General features: G+C 52.5%; 1 protein-coding gene and 1 non-coding gene across 16 annotated transcripts; both read right to left on the bottom strand.

The window, feature by feature from the left end:
* Positions 1-340: 340 nt before the first annotated feature.
* On the bottom strand, positions 341-21,168 carry EIF4G1 (eukaryotic translation initiation factor 4 gamma 1). 15 transcript variants are annotated; one of them, XM_008955322.4, is made up of 34 exons: positions 20,998-21,152; positions 20,127-20,183; positions 19,816-19,909; positions 19,440-19,526; positions 18,925-18,945; positions 18,161-18,337; positions 17,842-17,941; positions 15,895-16,007; positions 14,974-15,066; positions 14,703-14,769; positions 13,593-14,414; positions 13,246-13,334; positions 12,965-13,151; positions 12,741-12,874; positions 12,454-12,612; positions 12,102-12,290; positions 11,718-11,915; positions 11,349-11,495; positions 10,582-10,818; positions 10,323-10,427; positions 10,057-10,216; positions 9,745-9,845; positions 9,071-9,173; positions 8,717-8,819; positions 8,252-8,484; positions 7,996-8,114; positions 7,698-7,870; positions 6,940-7,065; positions 6,706-6,787; positions 4,331-4,429; positions 4,089-4,223; positions 3,886-3,967; positions 3,609-3,749; positions 341-968 (listed from the first exon to the last, which is right to left on the bottom strand). In XM_008955322.4, exons 3-34 carry the CDS (start codon positions 19,873-19,875, stop codon positions 787-789), a joined length of 4,824 nt encoding a protein of 1,607 aa, XP_008953570.1. In that variant the 5' UTR covers positions 19,876-19,909; positions 20,127-20,183; positions 20,998-21,152; the 3' UTR covers positions 341-786. The 15 variants fall into 15 exon arrangements, with proteins under 15 accessions (XP_008953570.1, XP_003806615.1, XP_008953575.1 ...); XM_003806567.4 differs by having other exon boundaries at positions 12,102-12,287; XM_008955327.3 differs by lacking the exon at positions 18,925-18,945 and having other exon boundaries at positions 20,998-21,168.
* LOC112439468 (small nucleolar RNA SNORD66) lies at positions 9,925-10,000 on the bottom strand. The gene has a single exon (XR_003027745.1). It is a non-coding gene; the product is annotated as a small nucleolar RNA SNORD66 (small nucleolar RNA).
* Positions 21,169-22,535: the final 1,367 nt, after the last annotated feature.

The following is a 22,535-nucleotide window of genomic DNA, read 5'->3' as shown; positions in this document are numbered from 1 at the left end:
CACCTTCAAGCCATAAAGGGATTCTCCAGCTATAAACAACCCGAAACCCAAAAGCCTTCTCCACACAGGGGCTTGAATCATTCTGGTAGGAGAGCAGAGTCTAGCAAGGATGTCCTATCACTAATCTCCCTTTTCTCCGGACCAGGAAGGCACCTATCAAGCCCATCTGAGGGCCCAACCTTCCAGGAAACCTCAGATCCCTGCAATCATGGACAGGGGAAGAGGCAGGAGGGGTGCCAGGTTACAGGGAACAGCGCTACAGTACCAGCTCTGGGAAGGATCCCCACCTATAAACACCTTCTCTAGAGGGAGCAGGCCATAAAGCAGAAAGGCAGTGAGCTTAATTGAATTCATGTTTTAATAATTACAGGCACCGTGCCCCCCCTTCCCCCTGCCCAGGCAACAGCAGGGGTGGTACAGGGGCTGGGGCATATGCCCCCAGCAGCGAGGACGGTAGTCCCGAGAGTGATTTTCAGAAAATAAAAAAAAGGACCCCAGGGGCAGGCGTTGGTGCCCCTCCCCACCCCAAGACACACCAAATTTCAAGACTTTATATATAATATATCTCTGTGCCCCAGGGGGAGGAGAGGGACACCTGGCGGCATCCTGGAGGGGGGCCCAGGCAGCCCCAAGCCATCCTGCCTCTTCAGCCACTTTATTAGTTCAGACACATCACACTACAGGCACCCACTGCCACCGCCGCTGCTGCCGCCCCCCTGCAGTCCAGGCGGCCAGCCGGGCCATCTGTGTGTCCATGGGGCTCCAGGTCCCCGGCCCCACCAGCCCTCAGTTGTGGTCAGACTCCTCCTCTGCCTCACGGAGCCACTTGAAGAAGGCTGTGACAGATTTAAGGGCCACACCCTTGCCCTGCTGCTCAGCGGGGTCCTTGCTACTCTCCCAACTGTAGAAGGCATCCTCCTTCACCACGTCCTCGTCATACAGCGCGTCAAAGAACATCCGCAGCAGGTCTGCAAGCAGGCGGGACAGCAGTTAGAGGTGACTGGCCACCGCCACCCCAGCCCACCCCAGGGAACCCTCCCAAGTTCCACTGTTCAAACAAGGCCCTGATGCACCAGCCTGACATTTGTGGCCATTCCAGAGTGACTAGGCCTCTGACAGGATGCTAATCTCATGATCTGAGACTGCTGCACAGCAATGAGTCACTTGGCCATCGGAAAAACCTTACAAACTTGCTTGGCCTCACCTTGGCAGCCTGAAACCTCTCTGCCCATGATGTATTTAATGGAGAAAACTATATTCAGAATTGGTACTCCTGAATTCAGGAAATCGCTAAAAGTCCTATATATATCATACATAAAGTCCTATATATATCCTACATGTAACCTGAACATTCACTGCCCCCCAAACAGATCCTGACAACTCCTGATCTCAATTTCCCTTCCTTCCCCACACATTTCCTGTACATACACACCTTCTCTGGCCTTGACACTTTTGTGGATGCTATATCCTTTGCCGGAAACTTCCTCGTGTCTTGTTCCTTCAGGACTCAACTCAAGCATCACCTGTTCGGGCCCTCTTTCTCCTCAACCCCTAGCTGCTGGGTGGCCTTCCCAAGCAACGTGTCCTATAACCCCTGAAACACAACCCACCCCAGTGCCCACAAGGCACCACCAGTCTTTCCAAACCAAACCTTACACTTCTAAGCCATCTATGAGATGCTGCCAGCCAGGATGTTCTGCAGGGCATGCCCAGCCTCAAAGTCACAAACTGCCTAGGGGCACAGTCACCTGCTGCCCCCACCCCATAGCAATGGGCCACAGCAGGGCAGAACCTTCACTTAACCCGTACCTACACTCCAAATCCCACACATACCCACCCAGGGACCCCATCCAATCGATTATGCACTCTGCCCTGTATTTTCAAGCCCAAGTTTCTCTAACCTAAAAACAAAAAGCCCTGTTTTCAACCACTATCTTACAGCTAATAAAATATTTTGTCTACACTTGATGTTTTCCCTTCTTTCTGTCTCACTTAAGTATTTCTCAGTCCTTTCCAATCCAGAATCTGTCCCCTGCCCCACTAAATACTGTTTTTGCCAGGGTGGCCTCTATGTTTTTATATTCCAGACATCCTGCATTTTCAGGCCCACTCCTACAAACGCTCACAGCAGCATCTGGCATTATCAACCACATCCCTCTCCTCAAATTTCTCTGTCCTTGGTTCAGAGGGGCCTGTCCTCCTTTGGTCCCTGCCAGTATGTCCGCTCTACCTCCTTGGGGCTGTATCTCAGGCCCTTATCACTCTCCCTCAGGCAAGCCCGTATCCTCTTATGACTTGCACATGAGTTACCCTGTGCCGGCATTTCACAAAGCTGCCTCCTGCCCTGACCTCTTCTTTTCCAAAAGGACCCAGATACCCCAGCTATTGAGCTGACATCTCGATTCCCTTACTCAAGGACCACAACTCAACTTGATCCACCATTGCCTACCCCAGCAAATGACATCACACTATGGCCTCTAAGCCCACTGTGATTTAAAAACCATCCTGGGAGTCATCCATGACTTCTAATCTCTCATGGCCCCCTCCCCAGACCAGTGTAACCAAAAGCTGCCAACTCCATTTCCTAAGTATCTCTTGATCTGCCTACTCCTCTCCACCATCACCAGCAAGGCTGAGCCACTGGTGCTAACACTGCCACATCCACTCTCACCCCATTCCAAACCACTCTTCCCTCTATTGCCAAGATGATCTAAAAACTAAAATCAAATTCCTTTATTCCTTGCTTAAAATCCCACAAAGGCGTTTTCTTGCCCTCAGGCTAAAGCCCCAGACTCTGGCCATGGCTTACACCCGGCCCTGTGTGGTCAGGCCCACATCCCTCTCTTCGGCCCCATCTTGCCTCACTTAGGACTGGTTGCTGTGCTCTCCCACACTGGCCTTTCTTTAATAGTTCTTTTCCCTGTGTCAAGTTCTTCCTACCACAGGTAGAAAGAACACACATAGTGCCTTCGCTTCAAACATTCTCCCCCTCCCCTTCCCAGTTGCTGTGGAGCGAATTACCACTCATTACCCCTCAGACCAGGTGTCCTCCCTCCGAGAGCACCCGTCTTCCCAGGCTCATTGCTCACGCCAGTACTAACTCCAGGCCAGCACAGGAAATTGCTCGGCTTCCTCTCTGTGAGCATGCCAATGCCCTGACACATACCTATGTTCTGAACGCATAACCTGAGACATGTTCACTGAGACCTCAGTCTCCTCATGTGGAAAATAGGGGTAATACCATCCACCCTAAACAACATTTGTGAGGACTACATGAGGCAAGGTAAGCAAAGCATTTCAGGCCTGTGCCACGCCGTGGGGGCACACGGTACTGGGAAGATCCTATCATTTATCACCTCTGCACTGTTGGCATCAAACACATGGCTAGGCACAAAACAGGCAATTACCCTTCAAGGCTGTGTCTAACTCCTTCCACTTGTAGGAACAACACAACACAAACGTAAAAGGAAGGAATGAAACCCGGAGGGCATTTTGCTCTCTAATGACTACCTACCTTTCTTGGATTAAGACCCTTCCATGAAGGGTCTCATGCCCTGCTATCTGGCAGTCCCTCCACCCCACCCCTGTCCCCGTGGCCTGGCTCTTACTGGGAGGCTGTTCTAAGGTCACTACAAGGGCCTGGAGGGCGTAGAGCGCCTGTAGCTCCTTCTGCTCGTCACACAGGTATTTCTGCAGCAGCTTCGCTCGCGCTTTCAGCACTGCAACGTCCACTCGGAGGGGAGTCTCAACTACAAGAAGACAGGGATGAGTGGAGCAATATACCCTTACCCCGGTTCAGAACTGGGAGGCCAAGGCTGACACCCACCTCCCTCCACTTGTCTGTCAGGCCCACCCTTGCCCCTCCATCTCCCTGGTTCCTCTTACAAATAATTGCAGAATAGCAGACAGCCGTCATGAGGGCTCGAACTAACGTGTTGGATACTATCTGCTGCTCACTCAGGTTGGCCTGTATGGGAGAAACAAATGATCCCCAGATTCTGAATTGGGCCCTTCAGTCTTCATTCTTGCTGCCCCCACCCCCACCCTAAGAACTACCTTTCCTTTATCGATATCCAGGAGAAACCTACCTCTATCCAGTCGAACACCCGCTGGTTACTGCTGCCCTCCTTCAGCAGCTTCTCCAGCTGCCTGTTCAGCTCCTCGGAGGGGAGTGCCCTCTGGCCAGGGGCTTCCGACTCCTCTCCCAGGGTATACTCCACCTTCTGCAATGGAAAAGGCCCGCAGTTAAGAGGTAAGGTTGCCAACAGGAGACAAGAAAGAAGACTGGCCAGCCTCAAATGCTAGAATTAACCCAACTCCATCCCCAAACCTGTTTAGCGACGAATGCACCAATGTCCTGGCCTTCAGGTAGAAATTCCTTCCAGCTAAGCCCGGCTTCTCGCCACAGCGTCCCCACCTTTTTAGGACCCTGGAAAACACAAGACCAACCCAGCTTACCAAAGCTCTCTCTCTCCAAGGACCCAACAGCTCTACCACATTAATCCAACAAATATTTACTGAAAGCCTACTAGGTACCTGCTAGGCATTAAGGATGCTATAGAAATACTAATAGGCAAAGCCCTTCCATTCCTACGGTCTGGTGCAGGGCACAGATGTCAGTCAAATAACCACCCAAATAAATAATAACTCGTCCCAGGAGCGGGCGGTGGCTCACGCCTGTAATCCTAGCACTCTGAAAGGTCGAGGTGGGCGGATCACCTGAGGTCAGGAGTCGGAGACCAGCCTGACCAACATGGTGAAACCCCGTCTCTACAGAAAATACAAAAATTAGCCAGGCGTGGTGGTGGGTGCCTGGAATCCCAGCTACTCGGGAGGCTGAGGCAGGAGAATCGCTTGAACCCAAGGCGAGGGTTGCAATGAGCTGAGATCACGCCACTGCACTCCAGCCTGGGCGACACAGCGAGACTCTGTCTCAAAAAAATAATAATAATAAAATAAAATAAAAGAGAACTTGTCCACCAAAGTGCTATGACACTAGGGTAGGAAAAATGATGTAAGGGCCTCTAGGAAGGGACAACTTCTAACAAGTATGCTTGTTTCCTAAACCCAGAAAATCTTAAGACACAAATATACCCCATCCCTAACACAAATAAAAAATCCTCATAAAACCAGCAGTCTGAGCGCATTTTCTGTAAGGGGCAATAGACTATGAAGACATCACTCTTTTCTTTATAACAGACTAATGGCACTGGCTCTTAGCAAGATTATTGCAGTTCACAGATTTTAAAACATGCCCATTTTTTTCACATTTTAACTAAAAGTTGTCTTACAGCCGATATATATCTTTTTTTATTTTGAGACAGAGTCTTGCTCTGTCGCCCAGGCTGGAGTGCAGTGGCACAATCTTGGCTTACTGCAACCTCCCCCTCCTGGGTTCAAGCAATTCTCCTGCCTCAGCCTCCCAAGTAGCTGGGACTACAGGTGCGCACCACCATGTCCAGCTAATTTTTTTGTATTTTTAGTAGATACAGGGTTTCATCATGTTGGCCAGGCTGGTTTCCAACTCCTGACCTCACGCGATCCACCCGCCTCGGCCTCCCAAAGTGCTGGGATTACCACGCCCGGCCCAGTCTTTTCTTTCTTAACAGCGCATAAAGAATGTCTTATAATCTATGGCACCTTGGAGTTGATGAAATACACAAATAGTTCAATATGCTTATTTGTTGTTAAAAAACAACTTGTCCTGGTACACGTCTATTTAAAAGAATTAAATGATGTTGACATAACAATTCCTTTAAATCCCAAGTGTGATTCCTCCAGGTTCCAGATGGCTGAACCCTTGAAACTGCACACACTCACCCCAACTTCTCACTTCCACTAAGTACCACATTCAACTTACCTTTCCCCATCTCTTTACCTTTATATTCGCTAGTTACCAATTAACTTTCACAAAGCCGCTTCAGCACCCTGAAAGCCTCCTGTCACGAATATTGTCAAATATTCCTTTGCAACCCCACAGTACTTAAGATACTCCACTCTATTTCAACTGTTTTATGTCACGCTTTACTGTTGTTTTTATCAAGCTGTCATTTCTTTTTTCTTTTTTGGAGACAGAGTCTTGCTCTGTTTCCCAGGCTGGAGTGCAGTGGCACAATCTCGGCTCACTGCTACCTCCGCCTCCCGGGTCAAGTGATTCTCCTGCCTCAGCCTCCTGAGTAGGTGGAATTACAGGCGCCTGCCACAACACGGCTAATTTTTGTGTTTTTAGTAGAGATGGGGTTTCACCATATTGGCCAGGCTGGTCTTGAACTCCTGACCTCGTGATCCACCCACGTCGGCCTCTCAAGGTGCTGGGATTACAGGCGTGAGCCACTGCGCCCGGCCCATTTCTTCCTTTTTCTCTACCAACTTGTTTCTTGTGTTTTATTCATTGCTGTGTCCCTAGTGCTTAGTATATGATAAATGATCATCAACAAAACCCTAGTTCAATGGATGAATAAATAAATGCATCAATCACAGGCCTAGGGTCTTAGACTGCCATTCTTCTCCAGTCTTGGCCAGAACTCATGATAGGAACTGGTGTGCGGGAGATGGCCCACCTCAGTATTTCCTCTCCCAGGTACCAACACAATCCTGTCATCACCATCACTCCACTCCACCAATGGACCATGAAGCTTCAGGGCCACAGCAAACAGCCAAAACCACACCGTGGGAGGCATCTCTGGACTCCTGGCCCTCACTCACCATGCTTTTGCACAGGAGGCCCAGGATCTCCAGCAACAGGGAAGCAGCTTTGCCCAACGGTCTCAGAGGCTTTGTAATCTCCCTGCAAGAAGAGAAAAACCTAATGCTGACAGCCTCCACAGTTCTCTCACCACTACTCCATCTCCCTCCAAACCAGGGTATCCAACCCAGCCATTTCCCTACCACCTTTCCTCTGGTCTTTACCTCCCCTGAATTCCACCCAGGGGGACTTACCTGAACAGCTCCCCCATGGGCACCCCACCTTCCTGCAGAATGGGTGTTACCAGTTCCGCTAGGTAGAGCCACACGTGGGGGATGTCAATTTCCATGTCCTCAGCCAATTCCAAGATTTCATACAACCTGCAAAGGGAATTCAAAGTCAAGACATTCTAGGCCAGGTCCCCACTCTCCTTCTGGGGCAACATGGCATGGCTAGGGCATCAACTATGGAACCCCCAGGAACATTTTCTAGACATGGGGACAATTATTTCAAGCTAAGGCCACCTCTGTGTCCTTAGATGGTTTTCACCCCGCTTAAACCCCCTAAAGTTATGCTGACCAGGATGGTCAAGGAACCCAAACTGTTTTTTGGTGTTTTTTTTTTGAGACAGTTTTGCTTTTGTCACCCAGGCTGGAGTGCAATGGCACGATCTCGGCTCACTGCAACCTCCACCTCCCGGGTTCAAGCAGTTCTCCTGCCTCAGCCCCCCGAGTAGCTGGGATTACTGCGCCACCACGCCTGGCTAATTTTTGTATTATTAGTAGAGACAGGGTTTCACCATGTTGGCCAGGCTGGTCTAGAACTCCCAACCTCACGTGATCCTCTAAGGAATCCAACCCACCTTGGCCTCCCAAAGTGCAGGGATTACAGGGGTGAGCCACCACACCCGGCCAGGGAACCTACACTCTTATGCAAGGTTCCAAGGGTCCCAAAAAGGAGGTAGAAAATTGTGGGTCTGTATAAGTGGGAGGCCCAGAGAAGCCGGTCATACCCTTGGTAGTACTGAGCAGTAGACAGATGCCCAGCACAGAGCAGCTGGTGCAGCAGCTGCCCCATATGCTCACGAGCAATGGCACTGCGCTCCAGCGTAGACTCGACACCATGCCGTACAAAGATGAAGAGCAAGGAGGGTGAGGCCAGCTCCTGCACGCACTGGACTGCCTCCTGAGGGGTGCAGGGCACAGCAGGAAGAGACCAGTCACTGTCTGACCCAGACCCCGGACCCCTATGCCTGCCAGCATGATCCCTCCCTGCCCACTCCTCAATCACACGCCGCTCCCACTGCCTACTTTCATGTCATTGAGATGGAGATATTCCTCAATGATAGCCTTGGATTTCTTCTCTAACTCCTCCTCAGAGAGAGCCGCCTTCGGGGGGCTCACTGGGGGTAGGGCAGCTTCTCGCTTCACTGTGGGAAGAAAACACAGATTAGAGGGACTTTTCAGTCTTCCCAGCAAACAAGATTCGGAGCTCTCAAAAAGCTGGGGACCAGCTAGTCCCAAGGCAGCCAATGCCTTTCCCTCCATTCCTCTCCCAGACTCTCACCGGCATCCCGCCCACGGTCCCGATCCTCCGTGAGGCTAGCTGCCTTGCGCAGCCCCTCAGGCTGGGAGGGCCGTTCTCTACTCCGCTCCTCCACTTCCTTGCTGAAGCTCCGCTTGGTAGCAGGTGTCCGCGCACGATCAAGCCGGTCCCCACGGTCCCCTCCCCGTTCACTCCGCTCTAGGCGGTCTCCTCGGTCTCCAGCTTTCTCGCCTCGTTCTCGGCTCAAGCTACTCCTGGAAGAAAGACAGACACATTTTCACTCACTTGCACTGCCCAGGCACTCATGTAATTACACAACATGCTGAGCAACTGTTGGGCCTTGTTCTTAGCATAATGAGTATGCCCCAATCTAACCCAAGGGCTCCAACCAGGACAGGTATGAAGAAATTTCCAACCTATGGCAACAACCAGAACCCAATCACGGTACCCCCAGTGTGAATAACAAAGATGTCCAGGAAACCTCACCTCTGCACCACACGTCTATTATCTGTGCTTTCTGTGGGTACCGCTTGTTGAAGGGCTGAGAAGCGATTCAAAGTACTAGTAGCTGGGCGAGCAGCTTCTGATGCTGGGGATGCAGAAAATCCGTATTAAAATCTTTTTCTCCTTTCCTGCATTTTATCCCCTACTTGCCAGTTTAGGACACTTGGTCCCAGTCCCAAAAGTAAAGCAGTTCAATCCCTGGAACCACAACACAAACCTCCTCTATTGCCCGCATTGCCTAACCACCTTGTACTGAAGGCCTCCCTAACAGAAAAGGCTCTGTCCTCAAGGGAGCTCTGACGGGTAACCACCCAGCTCCTGACACTGCCTCCATACCTGCGTCTGAGGGCTTGGCTCCTGAGCCTCCGCTGCTGCCCTTGCCCCAGCTCAGTCGCCCTCCAGGTGCAAAGAGCTGGTTGTTAGAATCGATGGAGCCAGGCTGAAGAAGAAAAGGGGAGTAGAATCATAGGTCCAACCCGGCTGAGTCCCTTGGCCAGCACCACCATATGCAACCAAACAGGTAGTGAATGGCCCAGTCCAGGGGTAAGAAAATCTTTTTTAATAAAGGGCCAGTCTCTATTGCAACTACTCAATTCTGCCACAGTAGCATGAAACCAGCTGTAGATGATAAAGGCATGCTGTGACTGTGTTCCAATAAAACTTCATGGACACTGACATTTACATTTTATTTAATTTCCACAGCATAAATTACCATTCACTTTTTGACTTTTCGCAACTTTAAAATGTAAAAACCACTACTGGGTCCTGGGATGTATGAATGGGCTGGATCTGGCACGTGTGTGTGTGTGTGTGTGTGTGTGTGTTTGCCAAACACTGGTCCAGACTAATGGGAGTACCACCCTCCCTCTACAGCTGGCAGTCCTGTCTCCAGCAATCCAACCAGTTAGTCTAAGAGGAAACATTCAGCTGTCACCTTCTCAACTTTAGAAAAGTGAAGGGACTAAGATCTAAACCTGAGCTGAATCACCCACTCCCACACACACCCCTACCTTGGTGATCTTGGTGAGTCGTGAGGTGTCAATGGGGCGGCTACCTTTGCTGATGGGAACTGTGTTCCAGCCACCATCATCCACAAGGGGAAGTCCACGGCCTGACACAAAAAAAGGGGCATACTGGAATAATGAATAAATCCTAGCAGCCCCTTCCCCTTGGGCCACCCCCAGCCTCCCTTCCTCAGATCCTCAGTTCCATCATGGTGTCTCAGTGGCCCAGACACGTGGCACTAACAGGAAGTCATCAGAGGAAAGTATAACCTCCCGGTCCCTTCACTGCTCCCTTCTCAATCCCAGCCTGGAACTCACTGATGGGAGGGCCTGGAGGACCACCCCGACGCTTGTCACTGCCCTTGGCCATGAGCTGCTGCACTTTGATGTGCTCTCGATGTTCTTCCATCTCAGCCTCCTTATGGATCTGGTCAATGGTCTTGGGACCCTGATCCCCTCGGCGTGGCACCCAATTGCTCTGTGGAGACAGAGGGCCAGTCACGATGATGTCAGGGAAGGCCAGACAAGGCAGTGTCAGAAACTGGAGGCAGCAGGCTGGCAGTGGGGAGGAGGGGGACACACACCCCTCGCAGATCCAGCACGTCCTGCAGCATAAAGCGGATGCGGGATGACGTCTTCTTTTCTTTAATGATTTTTTCCATCTGGTTGAAATACTGATCCATTCGGGGCTAGGAAGGAGAAAGGCATCAGACCAGGAACTTCTCATGTCCCACCTATAACTGCAGGCCCCACGCCTCCTCATGCCTTCCGCCCCATCATTGTGGGCTCAGTGAACCCCACATATGCTTCAGCCCATCCCCCTCCAGATGCAAGGACCTCTACCTTGGCTTTTTCAAAGTCCAGGTCTTTGCCAATGGTGGTGAGCAGACGACAAAGGCACTCAAGGGACTCTTCATCATGGTTCTTAAGCAGTTTGACCACACAGTCATGCATTATTGCCTCTGTTAACATCTTCAGTTTGAACAACTCTCCAATAAACTTGATATTCCCTAAAGAGCGCCGCCGGGCTATGTCCCGAGCCTCTTCCAGCTCTTCCTTCAGGCGTCCTCGTTCCTCTGCCTGCCATTCACGGGACAGGGATTGTGTCAAAAAGATAACCAGCCACTCGGCTAAAACCCTTTTCTACCTGGATATCCAAACCTAGCAATAAGCACTCAGTCCTGAGGCAGGCTGGCTGGGCATAGTGGCTCATGCCTGTAATCCCATCAATTTGGGAGGCTGAGGCAGGCGGATCACTTGAGGTCAGGAGGAGTTTGAGACCAGCTTGGCCAACATGGTAAAACCCCGTCTCTATTAAAAATACAAAAAAATTAGCCAGGTATGGTGGCACATGCCTGTAATCCCAGCTACTTGGGAGGCTGAGGCAGGAGAATCGCTTGAACTCAGGAGGTGGAGGCTAGCCAAGATCACACCACTGCACACCAGCCTGGGTGACAGAGCAAGACCGTCTCAAAAAGGAAAAAAAACGTCCTGAGCCAGAGAAATCCCCAAGACACCACTACCTCCATTCCAAATTCTACAGCTGAGTAGCATCTGGGTAAGGGAAGGAGGTAAGTGGTGAGTGGAATCGATAGTGGGTTTTCTCTCACCGTAGCAGCTTCATCCATCTCTTTTTGCTTCTTCTCAAAAACCTCATCATCATCTTTGTCTTTCTCAAACTCCTTCTGACATCGATTCAACAACAGCTTTCGGAAGTTCACAGTCACTGTTGGCTTTTCCGTAGTGGGCACTTTCAGCTGTAGGTCAGAGAGAATGTCACACTCAGACTAGTCCTGGGCAGGGAAGGCCCTCCAAGAGCCTTTAACTACCTGACCCAGGAAGATCTCTGGCCCCAGCTCTGCCTCCTTCCAGCTGGAAGAGGCACAAGTTGGAGGGGAACCAAGAAGCTGGACTCAAGGAGTCTTGGTAATAGAAATGGGCAACCAGACCATTAGATTTAGAACCCACTGGAAACTAACCGCCATGAGGCAGCGGCACATGTTGGCATAGGCCACAGAGAAGTTGGGCTCTGAAATGGCCTTCTCAAAAATGAGGTCAATGACCCCTTTGAGGCGTTCCTCGGTGTCGATGGCCAGCTGCGTCACTTGCTTCATCAGCTGCTGGAACATCTGGGGTGTCAGTTTATTCAGGATGGAGCGCACCCTGCGGAATAGGTCCTGGAGGGAGAAGAGACAAGAGTTCCAGTGAGGGTCTCAGAACAGGCTGTTGGGAGGGACAGGAGAGGGTGGTGGGGACTTAGGCATGACAGACGCTAGTGATAAGGACAAAAAGAAGCAAAGAGGGCACAGATGGCAGACCTGGAGAAGAAATGGAGAGAGACCAAAAGCAGGACTTGCCAGTACCTGGGTTTTGCTGCCATCAGCATCTTCTTCCCCTCGATCCTTATCAGCCGCCGTCCGCTTGCTGCTGGGTTTCCAGGCTTTCTCTGCTTTGTTCAGTTTTATATCTTCGGTCATTAACACTGTGGCAATGATCTTGCGTGGTTCTTTTCGGGGTCCCTGCTGAGAGCGCCGGGGTCCCAGGCCAGCCTGCTAAGCAAGGGATGAAGACAAGAGGGGACATTGAACTAGTCAGCACAATATGTGACACCACTACTACACGCCTCCAGGGCAAACCCCTCCCCGCGGGCACTGAGACATGGAATCATCCACTCCCACTCCTTGCCCACCTGCCACTTTACCCAGCCCCACTCACCGGCCCACGGGGCAGCTCCCCACCTGGCCCACCCCTTGGGGGCCCACGGGTGCTAAGGGTTGTCCGGCCAAGGTTGGCAAAGGATGGAGTGAAGTCTGGGCCACAATTTATGCCTTGTAGTCTAGTGGGATCCAGTGGCCGCAGTGGTGTTTTATTGGCCTGCAAAGAGGACAGGAAAAGGTCTCAGAAGCAGGCTAGAGTGGTTGACTACTCTTTCAGGACCTCAGGCTCCTCCCCAATCCATCCAGCACAAACTTATCGTCCCCTCCCCAACTGAAGCCACTAACCTTGTCCAGCACCACGTCACTGATATGTGGCAATCCCTCTGGCTTCTGCATACTGGCAAAGATGAACTGAAAACCAAGCAAGAACTCACGGTCGTAACGTTTTTTCTCCTCTAGGTTTAGAGGCTTCCACTGATCTGCAAGGAAAACAGAATGAAGCAATCATACTGCCTCCTCTGGCCCTAATAAGAAAACTCAAGCCATTCTCAACCCTTTCCTCAGCATACCTGACTTATATTCATACTTCTGTTCCCCGGGCTGGATGTTCTCAGCATTGTGAATTTTGTCTTCCTTTGAGTCCCAGGTCTCATCTGCTTCCTCAGGACGTGGGGGCACACCGCTGCCCTCAGACTCTGGGCCTGGATTGCTGCCTGCAGGAGGCTGATTTTCCACCTCTGGTACTGCCGGGTTCGCCTAGAACAACAGAACATCCAGTTTTGGTTGCAGAATGACCACTGCTCCATACCTCAAACTTGGCCCTCTCCCCTCCCATTTTCTGCTCCCTTACCTCCTTGAAGGCATCCAGAAGGTCTCCAACAGCCTCCTTCTTATTTAGCTCCTTAATTTTCCGTCTCCTCTTTGGCACAGATACTGCCACTAATTAAAAATAAATAAATAAAAGCATGGATCTTTGCCAATAATTTAAGGAGTACCCTTAATCCCTGGGAAATAGAAAGCAGCCAAAGAACAATATTTCCCCTTTGCATCACCCTTTTTAGGCTTAAAAGTCCTTAATCTAGTTCTTAGATTCCATTGCAGGGACCCAGAAACATGTCAAAAATGGGCGGTCATCAAGGAGGGCAAGGAACCATATCCCCTAGCCCGCCCTACCTCTACCGTCCAACCACACCTTACCTTGAGTGGCTGCTGCTGCCTCCAAATTCTGAGACAAGTTGGCTGGAATAGGGGTACTCTCTGGGGGGAGCAGTTCCTCTCCTCCTTTCTCACTCTCAGCTTCTCCTGCTTCTCCTGCTTCTCCTTCTTCCTCTTCCTCTTCTTCTTCCATTTCCTCCTCCTGAGCTGGGCAAGTAGCTGAAGGAGCCATAGCTGGAGTAGCAGAGGGGATGGTGGGGGGCGCCACTGATGCTGTCACCTCCTTGGCCTGCTCCTCTGGCTCACTGACTGGGCTTAAGTCCACAGCTGGTGGCGAGGGGGCTCCGTTGAGCAGTTCCTCAGGTTGGGCAGTTGGAGCAATGGGCACAGGGGATTCGGAGGGGCAAGCTGGGGGAGGAGCAAGCTCTGGGCTTGACTCCACCTCTGGTTCCAGATCTTCAGATGGGACCATGCCATTAGGCTCATGAATTTCCACTGTGTGAGATGCCAAAGGGGTGGGAGCCTGGAGAGGACTGGAAGAAAACTCAGATTCTGGAACCGGTTTGCTAAGTGTCACTTCTACTTCCAGTATGGGTTCGGCGAGAGGAGTGGGTTCTGGAGAGAGGCGATATGGCTCCCCAGTTTCACGGGAGATGGGGGTTGATTCTTCTACAGACATTTGTATAGTTGTCATAGTGTCCCCAGGAATAGAGAGGACTGCGAGATTAGGCTCAGACCCCGGTTCCAAGACTGGGGATGGTGATGGGGTCGGAGAAGGCGACGAAGGCTGGGATTCTGAAGGGCTATGCTCTGGGCCAGGCAGCCCTGGCCGGTCAGCAATGATTGCTCCCTGTGACCGGTCATCTGCACCATAGGAAGGAAGAATGAGCAACTAAAGGCAAGTGCTTAACTGCTGTTGTTCCTCCCCATCCTCCAGCCAAGGCATTCCCAACTTAATAACCCCGCATCATCTTCTCCCCACCTAAGCTATACTTCCACTTTCATCCAAAACCCAATTCACCCTCAAAATCCCACAACCTGAAATCTAAGTCATCATTCTCTGGTACCCAGTTCAAGTCACTCCACCACCTCAGCATTTAACTGTTAACATTCCCTTTCCCCATAAAAGCTCCGTCCCACCGGCTTACTTACCTGGCCGGACAATGACAGCAACCTGGGGCGTCTCCCCATTAGCTTGAGGCTCCAGACCGCCTCCCGTCTGCAGGACACAAAGGGTTACCAAGTTTGCACTGAAGAGTCCCACAACCCTTCTTTACTAGAGCCATTTCTACTTTAGCTCTGCCTAGAAATCCAGGAAAGCAGGGAAATAAATCCCTTAGTTGAAAGAAAAGATCCAGGGACTTGGGAGTCCAGGGCAGAACAGACATCCCAGCCAGGGTATCACTCGAAAAGCAGACAGTACCTGGGGAGGGGTGGGTGTGGAGGCAGTGCGGGCCCCAGACATGATCTCCTCCGTGATATCCTTTCCTCCTTGGTTTGGATCTCGAATTCGGATCTGGGGAAAGAAAGCTATAAGATGAGTGGGAAGCAGGAAGAGCCCACCTCTCCACCCTGCCCCAATCTTAAGACTCTGGGCCAACTCCCCACCCCCCAGCGGGAAGCAGGTAGGTAGGTGCCAGAAACCCCTTGAGTTCCACTTTCAGCCCATCTGGCTGCTCTCATAGTCCCTGCCCCAGCTCCCACCCTTAAGAGACCCTTGATCTCACAGAGCAGCCCTGTACATCACAATGCCCCTCCCTCCCTCATCCCTACCCCACTAGCAGTCCCCAAGTCAGTGGCTGCACACCCTGGGGCCCAGGACCCCCATCTAGAACCCAATCGGCTCACTTGTGGCTAGTGTGCCTGATCTCTGGGGGCAGGGCCCAGATCCAGTAGGTGGAGCCAGGGTGACTCAGCGGCTTCCCCAGCTCTGGCACCCTATTCTGGGCACCACGCCCAGGGCTTGAGGACTGAGCAGAGGCGGAGGCCTTGAGAGCTTCCAGGACTGGGGGGGCAGGGGGGAATGGGGGCTGGGGCCACAGAAAACAAACCATTTCCAAGGCAAGCCACCAGAAACCCAAAACCAAGCATAGTTCTTCCAACCCCCCAGCACCCAGGTCTCGCAGGAACTTCCTCGCTAGCCACTTCAGTCTTCCCATGACCTGCTTCTATGCTGAAATCTTAGCATCTTACAAAGAACCTGAGCCCTCCACAGACCCCATTCTCTGCCCACTCTCAGCTCCTTCCTCCTCAAGTCACTGCTCTTTCCGGCACAATGTCCCAGCAGCACCTGACCTTGATTCTCCCCTTCCCAGATGTCCCGGAGCCCCTCACTGCTACTCACCGTCTTACGCTCCCTCTTGGGAGCAATCTGGGGTGGCTGGTTCATCAAAACTGGGGCGGGGGCCACGCCAGTGGGAAACTGCTGCACCCCTTGGGCTGGATAGTAGGCGCCAGCTTGGGGGAGGGGGGACGGAGAAGAATGGTGGTAGCGTCAGGGCCCAACCATATACTAATGCCTGCCTGACACCTCCCACCCCAAAACCTCTCACCACCCACAGCCGGCCCCTTGCCCTGCCCTGCCCTCCTCCCCCAGGGAATTAGGTGTCTGTCAAAGCTGGGGAACCAGTCTGAACTGCGTTTACAAGAATTCCTAACACACACACACACACACCCCTCGTAGGCAGGCACTCTTTCCCTACCACACACCAGTGACCAGGAGGACTTATGTCTGTCCTTCCACCGTACAAGTTACTCTCGTGTGTGTACCCCACCCGCTATCAACATGTACACACATACTCTGAACCTGAAACAGAACCAGGTCTTTGGCTGGTAATGAGAGAAAGAGATCTGCCAACCCTGTTCCATTTAACTTGAGTCTAGTTCCTGTCTCCAGCCCTTTACAAAGGGGCAAAGAAACAAAGTAACATTATGAACTAGGCTCAAGATGAAGAAAAATTAATTCCTTAAAGCAAACTATCTCCAAAGTGGGTGAGTTCTTTTTTCCCCTTAATTTCTTTTTTTTTTTTTTTTTTGAGATGGAGTCTCACTCTATTGCCCAGGCTGGAATACAGTGGCACAATCTTGGTTCACTGCAATCTCCACATCCCGGGTTCAAGCGATCCTCCTGCCTCAGCCTCCCGAATAGCTGGGATTACAAGAGTGCATCACCAGGCCTAATTTTTGTATTTTTAGTTGAGACAGGGCCAGGCGTGGTGGCTCACGCCTATAATCTCAGCACTTTGGGAGGCTGAGGCAGGTGGATCACTTGAGGCCAGGAGTTCGAGACCAGCCTGGTCAACATGATGAAACACCATCTCTACTAAAAACACAAAAATTAGCTGGGTGTGGTGGCACACGCCTGTAATCCCAGCTACTCGGGAGGCTGAGGCAGGAGAATCACTTAAACCCGAGAGGCGGAGGCTGCAGAGAGCCAAGACTGTGCGACTACATTTCAGCCTGGGTGACAGAGCGAGACTCCGTCTCAAAAAGAAAATTAAAATAATAACAATAAAATTTAGTAGAGACGGAGCTTCACTATGTTGGCCAGGCTGGTCTCGAACACCTGACCTCAAGTGATCCGCCTGTCTTGGCCTCCCAAAGTGCTGGGACTACAGGCGTGAGCCACCGTGCTCAGCCCCCCTCAAATTTTAAAATAGAGACAGGGTCTCACTAAGTTTCCCAGGCTGGTCTCAAACTCCTGGCCTTAAGCAGTCCTCCTGACTCCCAAAGTGCTGGGATTACAAGCAAGATCCGGGCACATTCTTTAATTTCATCCCTAAATTCCACTTGTTTTTGACAAGCACAAGTGTATTTGTTTAAATTTTGCATACATATAAACAAAAACATACGTGTATGAGAGATTCATACTCAAAACTTTTCCTGATAGGTGATCAAAAAACTTGGAAGCCACTGCCATAAAGAACAGACTAATCCTTCCCTAGAACATAAATAAAAAATAGCTACAAAAACCTCCCAAATTTGCATTACATGGGCTCCCAACCATGGAAGAAGTGTCACAGGGAAAGCCTACTAATAGGCTCTCAGGCTGGTGCCTGATCCTACATTCCCTGATGTGGGAAAGACTCTAACTCTCCTGGCAATAAAATCAAATTTTCTCCCCACAATCAACACCAGTTAAATATTAAGCACCAATCCCTACCACCTATTAACCTTATCATTTTTAGACCAGAAGCCAAGCCTGGGAAGGGTCTGCTGCTTTAGAAATCAGCAGATGAGTTTAGATGCTCCCTTGGGCTTGTTCTCACCTCTGACTCCCTCCCCTGCTTACCGTAGGTCCCAAATTCTGTAGGGCTTGCACCTGGATAGAAGCCTGGGGCTCCTGGCTGCACAGGGTACTGCTGTGTCGGGACAACGTATGTGGAACGCCCCTGGTGGGGAAGGGGGAGAAGGAGAGAAGGAGTTGAGGGAGCTATGAGTTCCATATCAGACTCCAAAAAGAACGTAGGTCAAGACAAGCCAAGCCAACTCTGGGCAATGACCAGAAGGAAGTCCCACCTCTGGAAAAGCAATGGAACTGGAGGGTCAGGGTGAGGTAAGTGAGAGGTATAGGGGTCTGTGGCTTCTAGGCTCCAAGCCCCCAGCCTCACCTGTCCAGGGATGTAGTAGGCCCCCTGGGAGGCTGGGTAGGAGATCTGGGAAGGGATCATCATTACTTGGGATCCAGCAGGGTAGACATGGGCAGCTGGGCCAGGGCGGGCAGGGGCTGCACTCTGCACTCGGGAGGCTGCACTGCTCGGGGGCTGGGCCCGGCTAGGGTAGAAGTGCTGTCAGGAGGGAGGAAAGCAGTTGGCATTGTAAAGAGAAGGAAGTGGACAAAAAATAGCCACTCCACAATGTCTCTATAGCCTGGAAAGAAGTACTGTGGGCTTCAGAACATGGCGACCAATCCTTCCAAGACCACTTGACCAAATGGCTAAGCGGCTTCTTGTACACACACACGCCCTCCAAACCTCCAAATTCAGATGTACACTTTGCATCCTGCAGAGATTTACTCTCTCACTGCCATGCATACACACGTCACCTCTACCAAACTACCCCTCTGCAGAGGCTTCCTAACACCGAGATGCATCATGCCTAAGTAAGGCCCTTTCGGGCAACATATCCCCAGCATGCACTGCTCCACCAGCATGTAATGAGGAGCTAACCATAACATGCAACAGCATCCCAGTCCCCAGATGCGCGTTCTTCAAGATGTAGCCCCTAACATGCATCACTCGGCCTCCAACTGAGAACCTGGACACCAAACAAGTCACTACCCTGAAGATCCCCATTCCCTGTGTCTAGCCCCTGACTAGGGTGGAGGGTAAGGATGAGACCAGAAGACTGTCCAGGGTTGGGAAAGGGGTATTACCTGCAGAGACCTGAATCCTCCCTGAGAGCACATGGGGATAGGAAAGAAGAGAATTACCCCCAAGGTGATGGCGGGGGGAGGGAATGAAGGCAATAGGACAGGACAAGAATCCTCCCACTTAGTAAGGAAGAAGTTGGGGAACAGAGAAACGCAAGGACCAGCTGGAGTGTTTACCTCACCACAGTCCAAAGAGAAAGCAGAGAGAGCAATAGAGCAATGGCAGCCTCCGGTAAAAGGAGCAAATAGGAAAGCAAGAGTTGGCAGCAGGGCCCAAAGCACTGCCCCCAATTCTCAGAGGCACTAGGATCCCAGTAATGCCACCCTCATTGACAACATACTATCCAAGGGACCAGCCACCGTGAGTAATCAACAGGGCAAGGCGCAGAGCCGCATGAAAGAACACAGAGGATTAAGGCCAGGTATGGGGCCTCCAGTTTCCATCCTAGACCTAAACTGGCCAAAGCTTTCCACTGCTCCCACCCAGGTCCCCTACTCCCCTCCCCACAGCCCCTCACCTGGCGGGGCTGAGAAGGCGTGTTCATTTGTGTCGCTTGTGGCGTACTGAACACCACCGGCGCTGTCTGCCCCGGGGGAAACGCTGGCTGAAGAGGGGAGACCAGAGTTCAGCAAGAGGGGAAGCCCAGGTAGGGCAGAAACCCAAGCTGGTGAAATAAGGGGAGCAGATCTGCGGCAAGAGCCTTAACAATCCACATACCCCCTCCCCGTGACAGCCCCCGGGGACAGCCCAGGGGCCCTGTCTCAATTTGGCAGCAGGCGGCTGCACTTTGCCCTGACACAGATGGGGGTAGGAAGATCCAGAGGCTGGAACCTGTTCCTGCCCGACTGCCTGGCCTCCCCCACCCCCACCCCTGCTAATTCCTCCCTAATTACCTGTGGGAGTCCGGGGGATGGGGCGGGTGGGGGGCCTGTGGACTGTGGAGCTTTGTTCATTTCATTTGGTGCCACATCAGGGTCCCCCCAGCACCTGTTGGGAAAGAGTGGCGCTCAGGAAGAGGAAGGGACCCAAGCTTAAGGCAAATGGGGCGGTGAAAGGGTTGATGCAAGGGCTGGGTCCCATACGGAGTCCCAGAGATGCCAAGAGGGTGAAGCAGAAAAGATACAGCCTGTCCCCACCAACATGCTGTCAAACCCGCATCACTTCCAACCAACCCCTGACCTACTGAAACAGTCCCCTCACTCACCCCCTCGATTAAGAACAAGTCCACGGTGCGGCCTACAGGTTCTGGGCATCCGAGGGCCTGGGGTTGGGAGGTGAGGGTATCAACCTGGCTCCGCGGGGCCCAAGACCAACCAGACCGGAAATTCCAGGTCTCGCTGGCACCAGGCTCCCGGATCACGAACGGAGCTAGCTGCTTCGGCCGTGGTGTCCCCACCCCCCACCCGGGGACACCGGGTTCGGGCCTGGCCCAGGGGCACACAGGATACGCCTGCCGCCGGGGAACCCGCACTGGGCCAGAAGCTAGGCCTGCCGCCGCCCAGGAGTGTAGGCCAGGAAGGGCGGGAGTCAGGCCCTAAAAGGCCAGGCGGGCGGCGGCCGTCGAGGAGCCGGTTTCAGGCAAGTGAGGGTCGGCCCGGAGGGCGGGCGGGGCCGGGGGCTCCTCCCTGCCCGCCGCCACCGCCTCCCTCCCCTGCGCCCTCCCTGCGCAGCGCGGGCCAGTGCCAAAGAACAACGTGTCACTTCCCGGCGGCCTGGCCGCGAAGGGGGGAGGGGGCGGCGGGCCGGGAGCCGTGGTGCCTGCGCCCGTGGGCTGCCGGGCCTCCTCGGGTCAGGCCGAGGTGGCATTTCGCGGCGACGAACCCGGCGCCCTACCAGCCCGCGGGGCCCGCATAGTCTGGCCCTGCGCTCCCCACCCCCACCCAGCAGCCAGGCCCGGCCGGGCCAGGCACACGTGGGCCGGGGATCGGGACCCTGGCGGGCCGGAGCCCTGGGTCGGGCCGCGGGGCCAGGGCGCCGGGGCGGCGGCGCAGGGTGGCCGGTCCCGGCCCGGATGGCGGCGGATGCGGGGGGAGGGGGTGGGGGGGCCGGGTCGGGCCCGGACATGGCGGCTTTACCTTCAGTCTCCTTCAGTCCGCGCGGCCGAGCCCCACGCAGCCGCACAGACGTAGTCCACAACCATTTCCGGCTCCCCGCACAGATCCCGCTCGGCGGCCACCGCTTCTCCGCAGGCGCAGCCGGCGCCCCCACGTGACCGGCGCAGGGGGCGGAGCCGCGCCGGGCGATCTGCGCCGCCGAGCACATGGGATTTGCCCCGCCCCGTCACGTGACAGCCACAGCCCGCCCCCGTGTCCCCTCCCGAACTTTGAAACTCCCAGACCGATTCCCCTCTGTGTTTCTCTCTGTTCCGCGATTCTTTAGTTCATTCATACTTTAAGCAACCATTTATTGAGTGCATGGTAAGTACAAGGCGAAGTGCTGGTTGAGGGCTGAGAAACTGAAATCAAAGTCTCGGCAAAAAAAAAAAAAAAAAAAAAAAAAAAGCGGGGCGCGGTGGCTCACACCTTAATCCCAGTACTTTGGGAGGCCGAGGTGGGCGGATCACGAGGTCAAGAGATCGAGACCATCCTGGCCAACATGGTGAAACCCCGTCTTTACTAAAAATACAAAAATTAGCCGGGCGTGGTGGCGCACCCGTAGACCCAGCTACTTGGGAGGCTGAGGCAGAATTGTTTGAGCCCGGGAGGCAGAGGTTGCAGTGAGCGGAGATTGTGCCACTGCACTCTAGCCTAGCCTGGCGACAGGGCGAGACAACATCTCAAAAAAAAAAAAAAAAGAAAGAAAGAAATTAAAGACTCCATCCTGCCTAAGTAAATCGTGATACAATACGAATTATGCAGGCTTTGAAAATAATTTAGATTAGGTCATTGAAAGACCAATAACAAAGGAAATTAAAAGGATAGAAACATTCTAATTAGGCAAGTAGTATGAGATTTGTAGTTTAAAAAGATCATGGGCCGGGCGCAGTGGCTCACGCCTGTAATCCCAGCACTTTGGGAGGCCGAGGCGGGCGGATCACGGGGTCAGGAGATCTAGACCATCTTGGCCAACATGGTGAAACCCCGTCTCTACTAAAATACAAAAAATTAGCTGGGCCTGGTGGCGCACGCCTGTAGTCCTAGCTACTCGGTAGGCAGAGGCAGAGAATTGCTCGAACCCGGGAGGCGGAGGTTGCAGTGAGCCGAAATTACGCCACTGCACTCTAGCCTGGCGACAGGGTGAGACTCCATCTCAAAAAAAAAAAAAAAGAAAGAAAGAAAAAAAAGAAATTAAAGACTCAGTCCTGCCTAAGTAAATCGTGATACAACACGAATTATGCAGGCTTTGAAAAGAATTTAGATTAGGTACCTGAAAGGCCTATAACAAAGGAAATTAAAAGGATAGAAACATTGTAACTAGGCAAGTAGTATGAGATTTGTCGTTTAAAAAGTTAGAAACATTCTAACTAGGCAAGTAGTATGAGATTTGTCGTTTAAAAGGATCATGGGCCGGGCGCGGTGGTTCACGCCTGTAATCCCAGCACTTTGGAAGGCCGAGGCAGGCGGATCACGGGGTCAGGGCGGATCACGGGGTCACCATCCTGGCCAACATGGTG

Source organism: Pan paniscus, chromosome 2, assembly GCF_029289425.2.
Source record: "Pan paniscus chromosome 2, NHGRI_mPanPan1-v2.0_pri, whole genome shotgun sequence".
Lineage (NCBI taxonomy): Eukaryota > Metazoa > Chordata > Mammalia > Primates > Hominidae > Pan > Pan paniscus.
This window is presented reverse-complemented; position numbering and strand designations above follow the sequence as displayed.